The following is a 24699-nucleotide window of genomic DNA, read 5'->3' on the forward strand; positions in this document are numbered from 1 at the left end:
CTCTCTCTCTCTCTCTCCCCTCTCTCTCTCTCGTCGTCGCGACGATCAACGCCTTCATCATCGATTCTCGCATTACGAGACGACACCACGAAGAAACCGAGGTCCCCGTCGCGCGATATATCCGTCGTTACCTCACTGGGCCTCACCTGAGTGTCAAAAGCGCTGGCCAACAGGTGCCTAGGAGTCTCTTACGTGTTTCCTATGCACTTTTACGCGTGGAATCTGGAAGTAAACTCAGCGTTCCTTCGCAATTATCCTTTCCTGTGATATTCCACGCAATCCGCCTTTGACTCTAAATTGTTTTATACTGAACTGCTATCGGTATTGAGTATCTTCTGTAAATACTACCTCCATTTAGGCAATAGATTTCTCTGAAACTTCATTGGGATTAACAATTTTTCTCCTTCCGCGCGATTTTTCTCCAACAACGCACAAAATATTATACAAAGGCAAATAAATTAATGTAAGAAGATTTCCCTCATTTTTAAATTATTGTTTATTTCTTTATTTTTAAAAGAGCGCTCGTTGCCTCATTTCTCGGTTTATTTACGGATGTAACGTGTTTCAACATCATATATGGGATGCTATTGACTTTCTTAATCTATATTTGATTGTGCATCTGAGAGCTTGATAATTTATTCATTTTCTTCCGCAAGAGTCGAATTCAACAGAAAATCAGTTTCTACATTTTAATTTAGAAAAACTAAGTCTACATATGTAGAAAAGAATTACTTTTTTTAAAACTTGAACATCACATCACTGAAAAACTTTGATGACAGAAAAAGTTTGTTTGCATTTTTTAATTTGCAGTGTAAAAAATACTGTATAAATTATGTAATTTAATTTATGTCACAAAAAAGCTATTTCTTTTTAAATCTGTGTAACGTCCGGCCACTTGTTTGGTCAAAAGTTTCTTTTTTGACTCGCCGAAATCCAATTAAATTAATCGACGAGTTATCAGTAGAATTGCCAATCAAACTTTATGACTATAAAATTCCGCGTTCAAAAAATTATCAGGAGATTCATAATTTCTACCTGCTTTTTACTTTTTAGCAAAACCGAGCTGGTAATACTAACATCGTTTTAAAAAATCATTTTAAAAAGCATCTTTAAATCGTCGATTAGATTAGTCATGGCTTGGTCAAAGTCATTGTTAGCTTTACTGATATAAACCATACGCAAACCTATGATAGTAACAGATTAGTTACTTCCAAACATTGCGCCGAACATTTACAATGTGCGCACAGACCGGCATTATAACTTTGAAATTTACTAGACATGAGGTTACCTAAACTGCTCGATCACACATGGAAAAAAAGATTTGGTTGAGTTAACCAAATATATAGTCGAATACGAAGGATCCAGAAATTCTGATTGAAATAACCCGAATTCTGTTTAAGTTAAGAAGATTTTTGGTAGACTAACCAAACATACCAGGTATGTAAATATGAAACCGGAATTTTTGTATAGAAAATACACGTTTATTGTATGAAAATGATAAAAAATATTTTATTCAAAGTATTGCCCATCGCTAGCTATACATTTTTCCCACCTGTCTGACAATTTGTGGATGCCACGCAAAAAAAACTGTTGCTCTTTTGAGACAAACCAGTCATCGAGCCATTTTCGTACATTTTCGTAAAAAGTGAAGCGCTGCTTAGCAAATGCGTCCCATCGATGCAAATAAATAGTAATCGGACGGAGCCAAGTCTGGTGAGTAAGCCGCATGCGAAAGTATTTCCCAACTAAACGCCTCAATCGTTTCTTTAACCAGTTTTGCTGTGTGTGATGGTGCATTATCATGAAGCAAAATCACTTTGTGCTGCCTTTTTTTATATTCTGATCGTTTTTCACGCAAAGCTTGATTTAAATCGATCATTTGTTGTCGGTAGCGTTCAGTATTAACGGTTTGGTCAGGTTTTAGCAGCTCATAATAGATCACACCCTTCTGATCCCACCAAACACAGAACATTGTCTTCCGTCCATAGCGATTTGGCCTTGCAGGCGATTACCCATGATCTTTTACGCTTAGGATTCTCAAAATATATCCACTTTTCATCGCCAGTCACAATTCAATGGAGAAATGATTTTCTTTTGTACCTGGCGAGCAGCACTTCGCAAGTGGTTTTTCGGTTTTCCTGATGTCTTTCATTCAGTTCATGTGGAACCCATTTTCCCATCTTCTGGATCCTTCCCATGGCTTTCAAACGTATGGAGACGGCTTCTCGTGTCACATTTAATTGATCCGCGAGTTGTTGTTGCGTTTGAGTGTTATCCTCATCCAACAATGCTTGCAATTCGCTGTCTTCAAACTTTTTCGGTGGTCTTCCACGTTCTTCGTTTCTCACGTCAAAATCGCCACTTTTGAATTTTTTAAACCACTCAAAGCACTGTGATTTACCAAGAGCATACTCAAGCTTCGATGCAATTCTGCAGCAGTTTTCTTTAAATGGTAACAGAAAATCAATGCTGTCCGCAAATCGTAGTTTCTAGACACAAAATTCGACATGTTCAACGCTATTACAAACTATGCTGTTGTATGAAACTTGTATTGTTGTTGAAAATCTTTGTCAGAGATGTCAACAAGGAAATGGCGCCAATGACGCGGTTTGACGGTAACTACATTGACAGCTAGGGCCATCTATGGGCAAATTCCTGTTTACAGACCTGGTATCTGATTATTTAATCAGGCATGTTTGGTTAAATAACCAGACATGCTTGGTTAGTCTACCAAAAATCTTGTTAACTTAAACAGAATTTGGCTTATTTCAATCGGAATTTCTGTATCATTCATATTCAATTAGATATTTGGTTAATTCAACCAAATTTATATTCATATTTCATATTGATATTCAAATTCATATTCAATTAGATATTTGGTTAATTCAACCAAATCTTTCTTTCCGTGCACATATTGCGTCTACATATTCGTGGAACATGATTATAACTACATGAAAAAAACTAAGGACATATCAAATGTTACATCTTTCTTTTACACATGATTTTATACATTATACATTTATATGATATTATTATATAAGTTTGTATTACATGAAATCAACTTTGGTTAATAATAGTTCAAATCAACTTTGGCAATAATAGTTCAAGCATTATTGTTTCATTGGACAATTAACAGCAATAATGCACGAATACGCGCATTGTGGTAATGCATACACGATGTTAGTGATTGAAAAATTCTAACTACTATTGCGCTACCAAATATCAAAGTTACTCTACCGATTAGTGTAACATTTTAAGACTGCTATAAGAGCATAATTCTATTATTCTTCTAAATGTATAAATTTGGATTAAATAGTTAAAAATATCGACAGAGTATCGCGCGATATTTGCACAGATACTTAAGTAAAATCACGAGTGATTTTGAATCGTAGGCGCAATTTTGCGATAAAGCTCCGATTGCGTATCGCATTGCGATTTAAGAAAAGAAAACCGTAGTGCTTTCAATGTACCGCAAAATCGCATATTTCTAACTAGGAAAGTCCTTACAGATTTTTTAGTTTTTTTGCGTCGTGTCCAGATACTTGTACACTAATTTTCTACCTAAAATTTAGCTTAACCCATTAAGGCCCAAGAGAAAACCGCTAAGGATAGGCTTTCAAAAATCATCTAAATTAGGGCAAAACGTTGAAATTTGTTAAAAAGTGAAAAAAAATTTGTGTTGGATTTCAAAATTCAAGATGGCGAACCAATATGTCGGCCCAAAAATTTTAAATTTTGATCTATTTGAGTGAAAATCCGTATAGGGCGGGTTTTGGGTTCGCTGAGTATGAATATGCACTTATTTTTTCAAAATTTTTCAAAACGTACTTTTATTAAAATAAATCAAAATTAAACACTTTTGGCCGCTATATTGATTTTTAAAGTCAAAAAACCATTTTTTTTCTACAGTCTGCTAAAATATGATGTTTTGCCCCAAAACATCTTCGAAAGGTAGCTTATAATTTGGTTGGATTTTTCGTCAAATAACAAAACTATGTCAAATTTTCGCATTTTTGGGCGGCCATATTGGATCCGCCATTACGAATTTTGAAAAAATAAGTGCATATTCATACTCAGCGAACCCAAAACCCGCTCTATACGGATTTTCAGTCAAATAGATCAAAATTTCAAATTTTCGGGCCGACATATTGGTTTGCCATCTTGAATTTTGAAATCCAACACAAATTTTTTTTTCACTTTTTAACAAATTTCGATGTTTTACCCTAATTTAGATGGGTTTGAAAACCTATCCTTAGCGGTTTTCTCTTGAGCCTTAATAGGATAATTGAACCACCCAGAGTCAAGATATTACTGCAAAATGACAATCTTGAAAAGAAAAATGAAATATATTTTAACTGCATGTACCATACACTTATATTGAGTATTTGATCATCAAAATTATATTTTTCTTGCCTTTATATGTTGTATAAATACATATCAAAATAACACTTTCGCATATTCATTCAGTTTGTCATAAAAAATGATGAAAAAACAAGCACGATTTTCAAGCAATCACCTTCCAGTCCCCTTAAGAAAGATCGTATCGCGATACACAATTTCATAACTTCCCTATTTCCAGTCCAAACGCCAACGTCGAAGTTCAGTACACACGTATACGCGCAACATGATTCTGCATCACGTGCCGCGGATCTCGTATAAAAACAAGAACGCAAAAGAGAAAACAAGTGTCCAGAAAATCGCGCTCTTTCCTCTCGCGTTTCGTTCGGTGGCTCTCGGCGAGTTAGTCACGGCCGAGTTAATTTTATCGTTATAACGGCGTAGCATATATCGTTGGCCGGCGAGAGCACGCGCGAGTAAGAGTGCGTAATTCCAACCGGGAGATTAATAATGGTACTCTGAACTTGAGGTCCGAATTTCGAGTACGTCGGTCGCGCGCGAACGTCCGCGATTAACGTCGGACGGGCGCGCGCGCGTGTCGCCCGCGCGTAAATTATGCACAAACCGGCGGTCGTTAAAAATTTATTAAACGCCATCCGCGACACACAGCGTTCTCAGCGATGCAACCGACTCGGTTCAAAGGAACGCCGTCGTTAGCAAGGCGCGGGCTTTGCGAGTCGCACGCTGACCGCTCATTATAGGAGACAATTACGTTGTCTTTCGGTACGCGCGGAAAGGTTGGCAAAAAGAGAGAGAGAGAGAGGGAAAAGAGAGCGGACGAACAGCAACGTATCGTGCGTCACGAGGTAGCCGTCATGACTTCGCATTCGCGACTTGCGCAATTTTCTGTGTGTTTTGCATCGCACATGAGTATTTAAAAAAGAAAGAGAAAATGAACGAAGGTAGATTGAGAGTGACAGAGGGAGAATGAGAGAGAGAAAGAGTGACGAAGATAAAACTGGAACTTGAACGTGTCCCGGGCGCACTCGAGGCTCGATTTTTCGCGGTGAAAATCACGGAGCGATTTTCAAAACCAGAGGCGAGCTCATTTAAAAATGTAATGGCTTTACTTGTAGCGTGTGCTCGATACGTCCGATATACAGGGTGTCTCAGACCTATATGATGACTTTGTGAGAACGTAGGTGAGCAAGAAAGTCCTGTGCCGTTTTGCGATATTCGCAATAATAATCGAGATATTAATTAAAAAAGATTGGGGAATGATCACGCGCGCGATAGATGAGCTGCAATGACGCCATCTGCCGCTGTATACTTATACATTAAGTCAAACTGAACAAAAAAGTCCCCTACCATTTTGCAAATGACTATATAGATTTTTAAATATTAAAGAAAATTGTTGTGAATATCTAAAAATCTATGTGGTCATTTACAAAATGATAAAGGACTTTTTTGTTCAGTTTGACCATCAAAGTCAAAGGTTGTTATCCTTTAAGACCTGTAATGTATAAGTATACAACGGCAGATGGCGCCACTGCAGCTCATCTACCATATTGCGCGTGATCATTCACCAATCTTTTTTAATTAATATCTCGACTACACACACACACACATGGAAAAAAGGTTTGGTTAAATTAACCAATTATTTGGTCAAATATGAACGATCCAGAAATTCCGATTGAAGTAACCCGAATTCTATTTAAGTTAACAAGATGTTTGGTTAAATAGAATTCGGATTACTTCAATCGGAATTTCTGGATCGTTCATATTCGACCAGATATTTATTGATTAATTCAACGAAACCTTTTTTTCCGTGTATTATTGCAAATATCTCAAAGCGGCGCAGGACTTTCTTGCTCACCTCAATCCGTTCTACGTTTTTACAAAGTGTCATCATGGAGATCTGAGACACTCTGTATATGTAAACATTTATAATACGGTTTCATTGAAATTTCACCGAATGCGGCCCGCAATACGGGAACGCAGTAATTATATGTATTTCGTTATACCTCCGGGGGTGTGCGCGGGATTTAACAAAAATAATATTTCGCGGAGAGAGCTTATTTTGAAAAGTGCAGCGGACGTGTGCGTTCGGTCGGCTTGTTCTTTGACAGCGAAGCCGCGCGCGTATCGCATTAAATCGCCCTTTAATATTTTATAACGGCCATCCGCGCGACGCCTAAACCATGACATAATAAGCAGACAAAATTTTAATTAGCATTATTGCGCAAGACACCCGCGTCGAGCGCGACTCTCCACTCTTAACGAGGGTGGCGGGGCTTACGGGTATCGAATTATCTCTCGCTAGGTAGATTAAAATCGCCGCTTCTAACGAGGTCGCGCGGCGAAATAAATCTGTCTCGAAGATCCGTGCGGGAGTTGCGGGCGCGCGTGCGTGCCGTTGTGTAAAGCGTCGGAGGGAAAGAGGCGAGGAAAAAAAGGGAGCGGGAATGATCATCATTAGGACGTGGCGTGGATAAAAAACAAAAAGGAGGAGGAAAGAGGGACGGACAAGGAGAGCTCAAAGCGGATATTAGTCGTGGCGAGGACGCGCGCGAAGATCAAAGGCAGGTGTAATATGCATACGCGTAATATCTGCCGCGCTCGTTACAAGAGACGATTACTTTACCTATTCATCTTGGCGAAAATGTAGAAAATAATGAAGAGCGAGGTGCGCGCGGCTAACGGCGCGACGCGCAGTGAGAGAACACGTGGCTCTTTTTCCCGCCGCGGTTAACTCTTTCACCACAAAGGGGGGTATTAGACTGCTTCCCTGTCGCGTACTTTCTTTAGGCGGACAGTAATCTTTGATAATGCAATGCGACATCGCGGGATTGTGTCGGAGCCGGATGGCACGTTCCTCAGAATTTCGAAATGACAATTTCCCAGACGATTAACTGTTGTTTATTGACTGCACAAATATAATAGAGATTACCTTCCTCTATGTTTTTATGCCCGCAACGAACCCGTGTAGGGGAGACCGGGGCTGTATGTTACTCATGTGCTTCCTTTTAGTATTTATCTCCAGAGGAATAGTGGATACAAAATCGCGAAACGGACTTTTTAGAATATAAATACTTTTCCCCAAGTTTCATTAAAATCGCAATAATATTACACTGAAGAAATAGAAAAAAATATGATTTAGTAATAATAAAGTAAAAATTTTCGAGTCTCTTGAAATTTTTTATTATTTTCCATTGTAACTGAATAAAATTAAGCGATGCAGTGCTGGCTAGAATGAAATTTCTTGCAAATGTATTATATGCTGTTACTGGTAATAATGCAAATAAATGCAATTTTCATTCATAAAATTAGTGAAGTAGAGCGTTTGAGTGAACGAGGTAAAATTGGCTCATATTTAAGGGCCGACAGGAGAATTGTAGAGACCTCTCGCGGAGACTCTCAAACTACTAATCAAGATACATATTTTATATATGGCTTTCTTACTTTACTAGATACTAGAGAATGATGGCTATCTTACTGCATGTTCATATTTTGGTTATTACAAAACAGAATATGCGATTAACCGGTTCGTGGCGGGCATTAATACATGAGAGAAGATTGCCTCTGTTATATTTATACAGTCAGTCACAATAATTAAAGAAGTAACTTCAAAATTCTAAAATATAAGGCATCCGGTCCCTTCTACTCTCTTCTGTAATAACTGAAATATGAACACGCTGCTCTCTTAAAATGAATCAGTAAATATTACTGAAAACAGTGAATATACACTGATTTGCAGTTATAAGTATAACACTGAGTACTTTCAGTGATATATCAATTTTGATGTCGCTCTATCAAATAGCGTTGAGAAATGCAAAAATGTTTGCAAAATAAAATTAAAAACTCACGTTTTTAGGACGAATTTTTTCTTCTTCGGCTATTTTCTCCATAAAAACGTGTTAGTATCGCTCAGGAAAATGTCTAAAACGTGTTTTCGACTTAAAAAATATGTGATAGATATTTTTTCAACAAACATGGCGGTACCAAAATGGCGGTCGATTTAATTCGAAGCGTTTAATTCAATTTTCGTTTATATTTGGTTATCGAAATTGTTTTAAGGTCAATATTACTACAAAATTATATAGTAATTTACATAGTAATTACATAGTAAAACAATTTCGATAACCAAATATAAACAAAAATTCGAATTAAACGCCATTCAAATCGACCGCCATTTTAGTATCGCCATGTTTGTTAAAAAAAATATCTATGGCATATTTTTTAAGTTAAAGTGTCGGGAACACGTTTTAAACACTTTCCCGAGCGATATTAACATGTTTTTATGGAGAAAACAGCGGAAGAGGAAAAAATTCGCCCTAAAAACATGCGTTTTTTTACTTTATTTTGCAAAAATTTTGCATAAATTGCGATTTCTTTTTTATTTTCTCAACGCTACTCGTTAGAGCGACATCGAAATTGGTAGGAATGGTATTCTTTATAAACAACAGACCTCATTTCCGTAGTAAAACAAACGGCTCAAATCAACGTAAAATTTCAGCACATTTGGGTGTTAATGATGGTAACCTGATTAGTAGTTCTCCACGAAAGGTCTGCATAGCCCTACCAGTCCTTAAACAATGATCAAATTTACCTCGTTTGTGCATATGCCAGGTTTCAATCACTTGACGAATACAAATTGCTTTCTTATTACGCGAAACAATATACCATATATTCTCGGAAAACTCTTAATTCTAACTAATAACACGTCACTCAAGTTTATTCACAATAGAGAAAATTAATAATGAATTTCGAGATGTTCGACGTTGTATTTGACCAAATCAGTTCTTTCTATTTTTGAACTGTAATATTGTCCTCATTTTTTAATGCAACTCAGAGAAAAGTATTTAAACTATATGCTAAAAGAAATATTTTGCAATTTCCATTGCTTCTCTCACGATGAACAAAGTACAACATACTTTTTGAGCCAACCAGACTCGGTCTTTCCTACAAGAAAAGAGAATTCGCATAGATGTGGAGAAATGGCGGACTTTTTCCTGCACGCGCGTTCAACGATTAATTGGACTTCAATGATATATATGAAGGACGAGTATAAAGAGTATGCTCTCGCGATTGCAAAGGCCATGGAATTCAATCGCTTTGATTTATATCTGAAATATGTGCGCTATGAAAAAAGATCAGTTCAAACAATTGAGTTAAACAAACTCAATTTCAGGGTGATATGTGACGAGCTAACTGCTGCAATTCTGTCAGCAAAATTACTAGCGTTTTTTTAATCTCATGTTTTTGTGTAAAACGAGCTGAAAATTTTGCTCAGTGGAACTGTTATAAAGTCGACCCGACATATTACTGGTCGTATTTATTATCTAATTTATTTCATCTTCCAACAAGAGGTATAATTTTTCTACTTATTTTTTTTTACGTAATTTATGTATAATAATAAAAAGATATTTTTTTATAAAAAAAATATCGATTATTCTATTCTCAAAATTTTATAGAAGAAAAAAACACTGGCATCCGTAAAAAATATCTGCCAGCATTATTTTCTATTTTTCTTACTCTATATTGTGAGCAACTCGCAATGATTTTAATATTGATGAATTATTTTAACTTGTAAAAAACAGTTTATAAGTTAAAGTTAATTTTAAGGTAACTAGTTTATAAGTTAAATGTCGACTTATTTAAAATTGACTAAATTAAATTAAAAGTTATTATTCATTTGTTATTCGCCATTAAAGAACTGTGATTAACGTATCTACTTAATTAATAAGTTAAACTAAATTTAATTTTCTGTGGTTTTATGTTAATTTGATTATTTTTGTGAATTATTTTTGTTTTAGTTTATTCTTAAAGTTTCATAGTTAGTATTCGTAAAGTTTCTTTTATTAATTATTCCATTAGACAACTGATTATTATAATTAATAAACGAAACAAAATCTGATATTTGTAATATTTTTAAATTCTCATTAATGTTACTTTTATGTTAGATTATCTTTTGTTAATTATTTGAGAATTTTCTTTATTTTAGCATATTTTATTTTAGCATTTTATAACATATTTTATTAGCATATTTATTAATATATTTTAGCATTCCTTTCATAAAAATTAATGATCCTCTCAATGCGATCAATTTATGAAAGGGACAAAACACTTCTTTAAAAAATAAAAAATGATGCATGTAGAACTAGTGATAAGATTATTACCACCAACGATTATTATTGACGTTTCTAAAATGATTAATAAGACTAAAATGATCCTTTAGTTTATTTACTATATTCTATCCTAAACAAAAATGTCCCTTTCATGCCATCTCTCCCCTATTGATTGCAAGTTTTAATAATTTTTCTCGTATTTTTCTTTCGTCACTCCATGTGATAAATACGAGTGCAATGTGGGGCTGAATTCTTGAAAAATATCGCCTATGATATTTCGATGAAAAGCTATAGTATACGTGACATGAACTGTACACGGAAAAAAAAAGATCTGCTATATATGGACAACTAACATAATTTAATATTAGCCACTTTTTCTTTGCTGCAGGAGCCAATTTCCTTGCTAGGATAACAAGAAAATCTGCTCCTGCAACAAAAAAAGTAGCTAAAGTAGTAAATTATGTTTAGTTGTCCATCTGTAATAACATTAGCCACTTTTCTTATTATACGTATCTACTTAATTAATAAGTTAAACTAAATTTAATTTTCTGTGGTTTTATGATAATTTGATTATTTTTATGAATTATTTTTGTTTTGGTTTATTCTTAAAGTTTCATAGTTAGTATTCGTAAACTTTCTTTTATTAATTATTCCATTAGACAACTGATTATTATACGGAGCAGATTTTCTTGTTATCATAGCAAGAAAATAGGTTCTTGCAGCAAAGAAAAAGTAGTTAATACAGCGAATTATATTTAACTATTCATATGTAGAGAATTAGTTTACTGCTGCAGCAAATTATTTTTTTCTGTGTAGCTTTTCATAGGAATATCGTATGCGATATTTTTTCGAGAATAAGAACCCTGATCAGTTATAAAGGACTGAACGTTGCTGAATTTCGTGATTTGAAATAATTAAATTTGCAGTGTAAAGTGCATGTATTTACGTATATCGGTCTCTCGGGATTAGAATGATATCAGTTATGTCTACAATCTGCTATGTTTCGACCCGTGCCGAGGCACAGTGGGGACAAATAGGAATTTACTGTTCAAAAATTGCTACAGACCACAATTTTATAGTTATCGGGATGATTTTGCTTTTTAAATTAAACGTTAATCAATGTAGAAAAAAACTATCGAGCCCGATTTTTTAAAAAATTCTACTAAATGTTGCAATATTGATAAGAATTTGTAAAAAAAATATCAAATTTTGCGAGTCACTTTTCTAATTGCAACTAATAAAATTAAAAACTCATCCTGAGTGTATCAATATTTAACATAAAGAACAATTAGAGCTCAAGCACAGGTTGATTAGTGCTATTAAAACTATTAAAAAATAGTGACCCAATCTCACAAAGAGACGAAATTTATTACTTATCAAACGCGTTTCGGTCTAATTTCATAGACCCTCCTCAGTGATTACAAATAATATTTAAGTGTCGCAAAAATAAAAAAGTCGCAATAGTCGGTATTACAATGGTCATTACAAAAAACTGTCACTACAAGTTTTTTGCCTACGGGATCCGGAAGCATCAACGTTAATTATCAATTATAAAAAAAATATTTTTTCCGGAAGATACTAGCAATTTATTCTGAGACTGGTCACTCCATCGCACGTACTAAGGTGCTGTGGTGTAATCATCTAAAAAAACGTATTCAGATAGAGTAACCAACCCAAATATGAGGAAAAATAATGATATATACCTCAATAAAAGCCAGTAGAGTTCCAGTGAGATGTTACGCCAATTTTCTAATTGCAAAACCTTTGCATCTTTTCGCTGCACAGTACAGTATACTAAGGTTCTCAGCATTGCTGACTACAAATCTGTTATAAAAATCAGAATTTGGCAGTTGACAACTGCCACTCTCCTGTCAACATAAACAAAATTATTATGTTTTAACCCTTTAAGGCGCATAATTCATGGAACATTCTAGTAACTGTTTTAATGAAATATTGTAAAAAACACTCTAAATAGCACATTTATAAGGTTTCAACTGCTCGATCCTAAGTGATCTCTATTGGTACCATTGATACTTAAAGTTTTCTGACCTACAATCGATCATTACATAAAAACGATGCAGTGAGTACTATTGTTTCTCTTATAATATATAACAGTTATAATGGTAAGTTTGTTTTTTAATAATATCACTTTTTATACGAAGTTGCATTGGAATAATATGTGCAGACATCTTCATTATTTCTGTCATAAGGTTATACATGCAAAATTGCGATGTATTCTCATAATTAATAAATTTCTCATAAACGGTGCAGACAAATCGTATGAAACTTTAATTACGAATAATGTTATTTACTCCGATAAATGTTACGTTAAATTTTATTATAATTTTATGCATAGTATATGTTAATAGGGACCACTTAGGATCTTATAAATATGCTATTTAGAGTGTTTTTTTACAATATTTTATTTAAAAAAGTTACTAGAATGTTTCATGAATTATGCGCCTTAAAGGATTAAAACATAACGATTTTATTATGTTTATATTGGCAGTTGTCAACTGCCAAATTCTGATTTTTATATCAGATTCGTAATCAGCGATGCTAAGAACCTTAGTATACTGTACTGTGCAGCGAAAAGATGGAAACTTTTCCAATTGGAAAAGTGGCTCACAAAACTTTATATTTTTTTACAAATTTTTATCAATATTGCAACATTTAAAAGAATTAAAAAAAATCGGGCTCGACAGTTTTTTTCTACATTGATTAACGTTTAATTTAAAAAAAATGCACATAAAATTGTGGTCTGTAGCGATTTTTGACTAAGTTCCTATTTGTACCACTGCGGGGGAAGGACGCTGGCGCGTAAACGATTTTGTACAAAATTTATCAATCACATCCGACGCGCCGAGGAGGATCAAAGAGAGCGGCGCATTACCGCGCCCGTTACACAGGTGGATAACTCTATCTACTTACCTCCACGAGGGTGATGAGGATGATGAAGAGAGGCGGCGGGCAGCACGTGTAGTGATCGGCGTAGTATTTTCGGTCCCGCTCTTCCGTGAGGAATTCATCGCCGATCATGCGGACCATCCTGAAAGCACAAAATCACAGTATAATCACACGGCACGTAATCGAGACATCTGTTGAATCGAGCCTACGGCACGTACGAGTAGTGAGACTGAAATGCGGTAAATGCGAGGAGGATACAAGTAAAAATTGTATTCTATAAATTCCTTAGAGATTCCACTCAACCGGTAGAGAGCGCGTGAAGAATAATATGGTTAATCGGATTAAAATTATAGCAATTTTCGACATCAGCTATATCCTTTTCTGTTTCTGTTTCATTAAAAATAATAGCAATATATATATAAAGTTATTATGGTGTTAGTAAACTTTTAAAACAATAATTTTTTCCATCAAATTATGTTATTTGACTGGACAAAATTATTGTTTTAAAAGTTTCGTTTGTTTCCTCAACCTATTGTTTGGACTAAACAATATGTTATGAACTAAACGATATATATAACAATGTTTGGTTAACCCTTCATATACACACTTATTTTTTCATCCTTCACATACACACTGAGTGGTTGCCACCTATGGCAATTTTCAAACAGCTGTATCTTTTAAAATATTTATGCTAAAACTCTAAAAAAATGTATGGATTAACTTTAATGTTTATAGAAAGTATTTACATACTTTTAGCATTAAAATTCAAGAAATTTCATATTAAAAAAATTATTATATTTCGCGATTTCAAAAAAAGTGAGTTTGCAAAAAAATTTGTAACTTTTGTAATTTTATTATTTTTAATTATTTATTATTTTTAATATTATATTAATTAATTAAATTATATTAAATAATATTATAATATTATTTTTAATTTTTTATTATTTTTAAATAAAAATTTAGCATTTTATTGTTGAAATGTTTATCTTTAAGGAAAAAATTGTCTCGTAAGTCATCTCTGGAAAAAGTATATTTACAATTTTATATATACATACATGTATATACATGTGTATATTTACACTTGGTAAATTTGATAGCTGAGCATATCAATGCAAAAATTGAAGATGTATAATAGCGCTGAATTTTAGTTATAGGTGATAACCACCCAGTATGTATACGAAGGGTTAAAAATCCAAAACCAATTTCAGCGTCATTGTTCGTTAATGTAACGTTTTGTCAATATTCATTGATGTATTAACTGTTGTTGCATGATTTTCAACTATTAATAAGTATGGCATGAAAAAGCTTGTTGGAAATCATAATTTAGTGTATATTAGAACTATTAATGAACATAATGTTACAAGTATATTGTCAGAGTATAATTGACATAACTAACTCTTATACGTTGAAGTCAAGTAATCCAAACCGTAACGTAATCAGTATGAGTAAAAAGTATGAGTGATCACATCACGGAATGATGGGAATATTTTGAAAAATCACGGAGAAAAGGTACACAAGATGTGTACATGAGATGTACATAATAAAATGATAGATGTACATAATAAAATGATAAAACAACAGATCGTCAGTAACACGAAAAAAGGAATGGCAAGTTTTTTAAAATTATCTAAACAGAATTATCGAAATGAAATTTAAATGAAATGAAAAAATTAAGTGAAACAATTTTCTTCTTTGAACCAAACAATAAGTTATTTATGCCAAACAATAAAATTACTTGAAAAACCAACATAGTATTTGTTGAAATAAAGACAATTTTTTTTTAACTATTCCAATAAATTTCTTTGAATTTAATAAAATTTATTAAATCCAAAAAAACCATTCGCTCTTTACAGGGGAGTAGATTATCAATAGAATTTATTTTGCTGAAAATCAGAAAGCTTTTTGTAAGAAACATAAATTTCTTAATAACAATTCATTATGTAAATAAAATATACTTATCCAAAGTATTGTTTACATCAAATATAAACTCAAAAAAGTTATATTACTCAAAACATCGAGAAAATCAGCTGCGCATCTATCAAATTTGAAACTCTTGGAGCCTATTTTCTTGGGAACGGTAAAGGAGAGTAAACTTTGGAACTTATATGCTTGTAATCTACTCGAATTTATCTTTGGTTTTATAACCAAATTAATTGAGAAATTAGGAGGTATCGCCTATGTCTATTTGACTGCTCTTCATTTGTGGAATATAAAGTTTATTTATGTGAAATAAAATTTCTTTCTGTGAAATATAAAATATATTTTTGTGCGTAAACTTTACACACATTCCACAAATAAACTTTCAAGTATCCTTTTCTTAGTGTAGTAGTCACCCGCGTGTGCGCTGAGAAAAAATATTTTAAAATTTATTTGTGAGATATAAAGTTCAGAAATAAACTTAATTTTGCAGAATTAAACTTTATCCCACCCTGAAATCAACTTCATATTTTCATAAATAAATTTTAAAGTACACTGTCTCAGAGAAAGAGGGAGAGAGAAAGAAAGGGGGGAGAGGGGGAGAAGGCGATGTATGAAGTAAGAATCCACTCTAGACTCGAGCGGAGATTCACTCCTCCGACTTGGCGTGGCAATATTTTTACTAACGCGTGGAGTGAATTCTCGCCCCCATTTCGAGTGAGATTTCGCGCGAAGAAATTCGAAGAGTACGTCACGTTTAATTGCAATATTATCCGGCGAATTTTCTCGCAGCGAAACGCGAAATTGCCGCTCATCTTGCCGCGCGAATTATTTCCATCGATAAATCTTGCATTTATCGGCGCACAATAATGCGCGTGTCGAAGAATGGCGGCTATTTTTATACGAATATATGGAGATCAAATTTACATGCTGTGTGCAGCCGCGAGGACCATTTCCGCCGAATGTAATAAACAATTTTCAATTAATCGGCTCGATGCGGCGGAAGGGCCTTCGCACAAACGTAATTACATATTAACCAACGAATGATGTTTGCCGGACAAACAAAGTCGACCGGGACCGAATGTGTTTTACAAGATGAAATTCATAATGGCGTTTTATTTACGCGATTCCAGCGGCGGCTACGGCGCCGTCGCCAGCGGCAGGACGCCAATAAACGCAATCGAATATTTCCAATTAAACATCGCCATAGCATTTCACCTCGAAACGGGCAACAACCGGCGCGGAAAATAGCCGGCAAAAGCTCGCGTGCGCTCGCAATCGGATCATTTTGAGGCGGACTCCGCGAAATGACTTCGTTTGCGTACGTCGGGCGTCGAAAAACAAAGGGGGGAGGGCCTCAAATTGAAAGGCAAATGAGGTCATGCTCTCCGGAGAGTAATCCGCGCGTTTACCTAAATCGCGAGGACCCACCATTTTCCGCGTGTACCCCGAATTATATTCGCTCTCCCCAAAATGGGTTTTTAATTGAACGCGAACGATACTCGCCGGCGGAGGTAGTGGCGGCGGTGGCGCGTTTGATTTGTGCCGCGCGAAACGCAAGTAATCAGAACGAAAAATCCGCTCTCGACGCGGCCCGCCATTGTCTCGCGATGCCGATAACGAGATGATTCGCGAGGGCGGACGGCTCGACGGATAAATTCAAGACTACCGGCTGCCGAAAAGTGATTTGTTTGCGCGCGCAGAACGTAGAACGCTCTCGTTAATTCGGATCTTCGATCGCGAATAGCCCGGCACAATGGCGCGGATCGAACAATAAAGTCACGTTACCGTCGGCTCGAAAAGCATCTTCTCGCTGATACAACAACGGGCGCAGATCGTCGCGCCATTGTTGCCGCGGATGTTGCGTCGCGATCCCCGTTGAGCAACGAGCACGCGCGGAAGTTTGGGCGCGCGTGTAATTCGGCAAACAAGCCGCGCTCGAGTAATTGGAAAAGAGGTGGGAAGGAGCGATAAAATTTGTCCGAATTGGAAAAAGCGAGAGGGGGAAGGGGGACGGACGAGGCGGGAGGGGGTGGAGAAACTCTCGCGTCGCACATTCACAGCGCGCCGGAGAACTGATAACACGATTGTGTTTAATTAATGAGAATGTAAGTGAACGGAGTTCGAAATTTACGAGGCTCCGTCCGTGAGACGGGGCACGCGAAAAGCATAAGCGCAAAGAAGTTAATGAGTTCAGAAGCGGACGAACATCGCGAAGATAAAGGAGTGTAATTGTGTTTCTTGAGAGGCGTGCAGGGGGAGGGAGAATTTGCAAACTGAAAGTAATGCGGGTGGAACGAGGTGGAGAGATGCGCGCCGGGATTTGTTTCGGCAAGGAGATTATTTTCCGTCAGAGTCCATCTACCATTACATGAATAGATAACATTATTTTCCGCCGGGGTCGGTCCGTATATAACACGGCTAGATAAAATAGTTCAGAGTTCATCTACTGTTACGTACGCCAAGGGAAATATGTGAAAAATAAGAGGTAGTTATTCGGTACTGATAACATATTTGCATGAGTATAAGGGGATGATGGAGTTGATAATGAACTCAAACAATGTCGATAATGAGACGATCGTCACTAACATAATCACGCTATCCTTTTTGTATTTCTTGCATAAACAGAACTTACATAAATGTGTGTTGCTTTGTTTTACCATATTTAGCGGAAAACCTAACCATATACGTGTAAAAATCTTTCTGCAGACTTTTTCGATATTCTTAAACTTCTAAATGCAGAGGCGAAAGTAGAGCAATGTTCTTCAAAATTTTCCATTTGGAGCATCCACACTTTCGGTATGTAGAAGCTGCGAAACTTTTGGATTAGGCAAATATTTTACGCTAACTGACAGCTTGAGATTTTACACTAAAAATTTTTTGCCCGTTTTCGTTACATATCGAGCAATGCTCCTATTTATTTTTGCACGTACGTTCATTGCGTAAAAGCATTTGTAATTCTGTGTAACCAATACGAGGTAAACTTTGCAGAAAAACGTCAGTATTCTGTCGGTAAAGTTTTCAGCTTCCCCTTAAATTCCTTATTTAAGTAGAAGAAAGAATTGTTTCTTTACGAAAAGTTAGGATTTTAAGAAAAAAAATATATTTTGAGAAAAGAATTTTTCTCAGTGTAAAAATAAGGGTGAAGGTGGAATATGAAAGCCGCTTTTTCTCAAACAACTACGGCAATTTGTCGGTAACTGAAACAAATATAACTATTAGAGTCCTCATCGGCCACCAGAGGGATTTGGTGTCAATGCCACGTTGTTTACATCCAGTTGAGTCTTACATCGCTACTAGCTAGGAATGTAACGCTCGCTTCTTCTAATGGCTGTACCAGAAAAATTATCCAGTAGCTAGATACAAAAAAATAACTTGTAACTATAATTGGTATAAGTACTAAACAGTTCTGATATCTAGTTTCTATTCACGATTTACCGATGATTTTCCATCTCTTTACTGTGTAGTCTTTTTCATCTAGCCACTATCTATGTAATTGGTACACTGAGAAAAAAATTTATTAAATTTCAAAAAACGTTTGTTTGGATAGTACAGTGAAGATATTTGTTTAAATTAAGTAATTATTTTCTAAAATTAAATAAAGAAGTTTTAAATATAAATTCGTTTTTTTAATTTTAGAAAATACTTAATTTAAACAAATATCTTCACAGTAGTATCCAAACAAAGTTACAAGTTACAAGTTACAAGTTACAAAGTTTTTTGAAACTTAGTAAATTTTTTTCTAGTGTATAGTTAGTAGATAGTCCTGACATTCAAAAGACTGAGTAGGAATATTTAGCCACACTGAGAGAAAAATATAGTTGCCTTTGGCGTCAACTATACGCTTTTGTGATTTTAACCACAAAAATAATTAGAGGAACCATTGTTTTAGTAAGTGTTATTAGAAAGATGGTTCTTTTAATTATTTTTCTGGTTAAGATCACAAAAAAGTTGACGCCGAAAGCAACTATATTTTTCTCTCAGTGCAGTCACGAGCTAGTGACTGGCTAGGAAAGTTATCTAGTCATCGCTGTCTAGCTACTAGTCTTGAAATCTGCTCTACTAGATACACTTTTGTTGTCCCGCACGTACGAGACATGCGCTCACGCGAAAATCAAGCACGTAGATACTTGTAGCGCCATAAAGAAATACCGTGAATTAAAGCATACCGGGACAGAAGGAAGGGGGAGGGGAGTGGGAGGGAAAGAACGACTAACATTTGTATGCAGGGAGCGTCTTTCATCGCCGTTCGCCGTTCCCGGGGCGAATTTTCCGGCAATGTGCCCGGCGTTCGTTCTTCACGAAAGTCGTGAATGAGAAAAAAAAGAATACTCCGCGATAATGAAGGCTATGGGTAGCAGAGAGTTCGCGCGTAATTGTGCGAGAGTGTTTTTCTTTTCTTCGGGAATCGACCAGCGGCGGCGGAGGGGGAAAAGGAGGATCTTGGTCGGTCGGTCGAAGTTAATTCCTCATTATTTCACTACCCCTGGCGACGATTAACGAAGCGTCCCGTAAGCGTTAAAATTGCTGGAGGCTCGACGATTAGTTTGAAAGCAGTCTCCGGGGAATCGACGTATTACTTTCCTAACTTTTCCGAATTTTCGGCGCGTGAAAACGTTAGCACGTTCTTTTTTTCCTTTTTTATTTTGTTCCCTCTGACGCGCAACAGTGTAAACAAAACGATATGTGTGAAAGAATCCGGACGTGTGTTGCAGAAGCCGGTTGACAATTATTTACTTGCATTTTGTGCAGCTGCATCGAGGAAAAAAATCTAAAAAATATAAAATATTTACGCTGTTGACAGGAGAGAAGATGGTAATATGATGCAGGGGGAGGGGGGGGGGTAAAATGAAACACGGCTGATTTCTCAAACAACTGATGCGATCGGTCTCTCTCGGTAATTGAAAATATAATTATTAGGGTCCATATCGGCTACCAGAGACATCACGTTGTTTACTGTATTAAAAAAACTCACTTTGTTTTTTTCTTTTTCGTTAAAACTTTTCACAAAGTGAGGTAAAAAATTTGTTTCCTGACTTAATCGATAAATTTTATATATTAGCTAATGTAATGTATTAATCTCAACTAATAACAAGATTAAGCGTTTCGAAATCGCAGAATTGGTTATTTTGAAATATTTTTCCTACTTTGGAATCCGTTTGGTCGTTTGAAAAATAGTAATAGGTGGTAATATTGAACCACTCCTTTTTCAAATATCCTATCAGAACAATTAAAATTTCATTGGAATGAAAGAATCCGAGAATCACGTCTTATACATTATAATGAAGGTGAAAATGATTTTTATTTGAGACTTTAGTTCATAAAGACTTCTACACAATTTGAATTATTAAAGCTATTGATGTTCAAACAACTTTTTTATTGAAATCCTTTGAATATAAGAATCATAAGTTTAAGATAAAAATAAACAAATTTTTTCTGTAAGTTAAGAGAATTAAACTATTATGTTTAACTTAAAGAAAAAATTTGTTTATTTTTATTTTAAACTTATGATTCTTATATTCAAAGGATTTTAATAAAAAAGTTGTTTTAACATCAATAACTTTATAATAACAAATAATAAGTTTTTCTTCTTTCATTTTTACGTTTGTTTAATATTATTATTCTATTTTTTAAAACCCATTTCTTGCAGCATGTCTAAAAAAATGTTCAAACTTTTCAAGTTATTTTTCTCGAATAATTATGAATACATTATAAGAGATATATTTGTTAACATTTCTGACAATTATAAATACAATTCTTGCATTTAATATTGACTTTGTCGTTTAAAAAAAAAAATTCCATGTTATCATCTTGAGCAGTTTAAAAGAATTTACAGTAAATATTTTATTAATATTCACTAAATACAAACTTTTTTTATTTTACAGATACTTCGTCTATCGATGTGGTATAAACAAATATATTATGTTCCGTAGCAAAGTAAACTCTACTGACAATTTATTTCTATATTTCTAGAAAAACATGTGTGGTAAAATAACTGAGAATTAATATAAAAAGAAGATTTGTAATATATTCTCTCCATGTAGAAATCTCTTGAAAGTGTGTTCAAAATTTCCATATAACTTGTATCGCGTTGACCACATCTATCAATTAATATTTCAACGACGGAGAATCGGGATTTATAGTCGAGACGACGACAAAATTCGGGAACTCCTGCAAACTAAAGAGCAAGGAAACATTCCTCTCTTTTTGACAGAAAGATCTACTGTCTACGAGTTGCTCGAGACAATCGTGCCGCATGAGCGACGATAGTATAAGGAATAAGTAGAGTGTGTATATTCTATATAAGGTGTCCCATTTTAAAAGATGCACCCTGATAATTCTTCAGCCAAGCATATTCAGCAAAAATGTTTCAGACAAAAGTTATATGGTTCGATGGAGGACATAAGAAGGTACCATTGGTTTGACCTTGCGTGGCCAACGTCAGGTCGAGGTCAACTTTGCTTTTTTAAATAGAAACATATATTTTTTTTATTATGGAATTTTATTCTACATAAAAAAACAAACAACTTTTGTTTGGAAACATTTTTTATACCTCTATTTTCAAAGATATTTAAGGAAATATCTACAAAATTATTGATTTCAATAATTTTTTACTCCAATTCTATCAACTTTACTGAAAAATATCAAGAGATAAAAATTTTCTATTTTCTTATCATAGAGCTCTGAAAATTTTTTCAGAATTTTTTAATTAACTTTTTAATACTGCATTTCCTTGCATTTTCTTGAAGCATTAAAAAGTTAATTTAAAAATTCTGAAAAAATTCTCAGAGCTCTGCAAAAAGAAAATAAATAATTTTTATCTCTTGCTATTTTTCGGTAAAGTTGATAGAATTCCACTAAAAAATTATTGAAACCAATAATTTTGTAGATATTTCCTTAAATATCTTAGAAAATAGAAGTCAAATAAAAAATGTTTTCAAACAAAAGTTATTTGTTTCTTTACATAGAATGAAATTCCATAATAAAAAGTACATATTTCTATTTAAAAAAACAAAGTTGACCTCGACCTGACGTTGGCGGCGCCACACAAGATCAAACCAATGGTATCTTCTTATATCCTCCATCGGATCATATAACTTTATTTGAAACATTTTTGCTAAATATACTTGGCTGAAGAATTATCAGGGTACATCTTTTAAAGTGAAACACCCTGTATACACGGATGATAAATATAGCATATGTATCACATTGTAGCATGTCCCGCATTGTAGTCAGTGCTCTCTTGTAGCCCGTGTTTGCCGTAAAATCCATATACTTTCGCTATTTCCCCGTCTCGATCTCTTCCTCACGATTCCTGTTTGCCGTTTGCGCTCCGTAGGACGTTGAGCGTCCTCGGAGACGTCAAATAACAGAGAGTGATCTGTATTGTCGTGCGATACACACGATCTTACACGATCTTTTCCCCTGTCAAGTCCCCCTCGCCGCTGAAATAGCTTTCGCGTGCCTCCGTCGTTCCTTCGCGCCCTCCGCCACCGTTCTCTCCCCTGATAAGTCCTCCTTCATCCCTATTCTATCACCCTTTTTACTTATTTACCGGCCCCCGGACAGTGATCAGCGGTCACTCGAAGATACACCGACAATAAGTGGCGATACGCTCTTCCCGAGGACGAGGGAACGACGGCCACGCTCGAGGAATAATTTCGTTCGCGCACGTGGACTGAAAAATAAATTAAATATAAGCGCAGTCTCATTTTCGCGAGGTATTCCCGCCGCGAAACCACACCGGCCACATTCTCCTCGTTTCGCGAGAGCAGCGGAAAGTTGAGAGACCGGGAAGCGGATAAAAAAATGCTGTTGCATCAACAGATTTGGTTAACGCCATAATTGGAATAAATCTTCTTATGCGAAAGCAGTAGAGACTAATACTCGAGTTGTTAAAACGATGTATGATATATTAGCTTGATGCAAAATTCTCTGTCATTTTTCTATTAAATTCTCATAAGATATTTGGGAATTAAATGGAAAGTAGAAAATCCTCTGTAGATATATATATATATATATATATATATATATATATATATATATATCGAGTCGAAAATATATTTATTCGTAAAAATTGCTAATTCTTCGAAATCAGACAATTTTGTTTTCTATTCTAAGTGACAAAGGTGATGGACCTTTTGTAGCAACCTAATATTAATTTCAATAATATTACTATTAAATCAAGAAAATTCACTCTAATTTTCGCATTGCTAAACAGTTATATCGATAGAGCAGTATTTTCCCCGTATATAAACTCAGATAAACTTTCATGATTATCACGACGTGAAACAATCGATGATGGAAATTTTACAATTTTTCTAATTATATTTGAGGTAATTATATTGTAATGAATTATTAGTCATTAAATATTTATATATTAAGAATCATTAAGTATTTATTTAGTATTATTAAGTATTAATTAGTATTTATATATAAAGGATTATTAATCATTAAGTATTTATATATTTATATATTAAGTATTTATACATTATTCAATTGTGCAAATTTTGTTTACATTAATGCAGCAACAAATATACACTCAGACTTTTATATTACATTTTACATGACTTATTATTTGGAACAAAGAGTGTAGTCAAATGGATATTCCCGTATATAAACTCAATATATAAACTTTCATGATTATTACGACCTGAGACAATCGATGGTGGAAATTCTACAATTTTTCTAATTATCTTTGAGGTAATTATATTGTAATGAATAATTAGTCATTAAATATTTATATATTAAGAATCATTAAGTATTTATTTAGTATTATTAAGTATTAATTAGTATTTATATATAAAGGATTATTAATCATTAAGTATTTATATATTTATATATTAAGTATTTATATATTATTCAATTGTGTAAATTTTGTTTACATTAATGCAGCAACAAATATACACTCAGACTTTTATATTACATTTTACATGATTTATTATTTGGAACAAAGAGTGTAGTCAAATGAATATTCCCGTATATGAACTCAGTATATAAACTTTCATGATTATTACGACGTGAGACAATCGATGGTGGAAATTCTACAATTTTTTTAAATTATATTTGAGGTAATTATATAGTAATACGAGGGTGGTCTGAAAAGTTTCCGACCTCAACGTGAAGATAGCAGCACTTGTAAATAAAAGCTAGTGAATTTCGTTGTTCATCTGTTGACAGTTACTCACCGAAGTTTCAGCCATTTTGGACTCGCAGTTGTTATGTAACAGTCGTTTGAGTAAGTTGATGTGAGTGTTTTTGTGAAAATGGACAAAATCGAGTATCGAGCTGTCATTAAATATTTGTTTTTGAAAGGCAATACGCCTACGCAAATCAAAGATGAGTTGGATTCTGTGTATGGGGACTCTGCACCATCATTTACGACAGTGAAATTTTGGGCCGCTGAATT

The 24699-nt window shown here is 34.6% G+C and overlaps 1 protein-coding gene across 3 annotated transcripts in view; it reads right to left on the reverse strand.

Annotated features, from left to right (window-relative positions):
• Nucleotides 1-24699, reverse strand: part of LOC116845667 (protein rhomboid) — a 561105-nt gene that overhangs the window by 416821 nt on the left and 119585 nt on the right. For all 3 annotated transcript variants that reach the window (XM_032818659.1, XM_032818660.1, XM_032818661.1), the window contains exon 2: nt 13398-13515. In XM_032818659.1, the coding sequence (XP_032674550.1) occupies nt 13398-13515 (118 nt within the window). The remainder of the gene's footprint in view (nt 1-13397; nt 13516-24699) is intronic.

Source organism: Odontomachus brunneus, unplaced genomic scaffold, assembly GCF_010583005.1.
Source record: "Odontomachus brunneus isolate Ranch 3 - 2012 unplaced genomic scaffold, Obru_v1 Obru_scaffold_055, whole genome shotgun sequence".
Taxonomy (NCBI): domain Eukaryota; kingdom Metazoa; phylum Arthropoda; class Insecta; order Hymenoptera; family Formicidae; genus Odontomachus; species Odontomachus brunneus.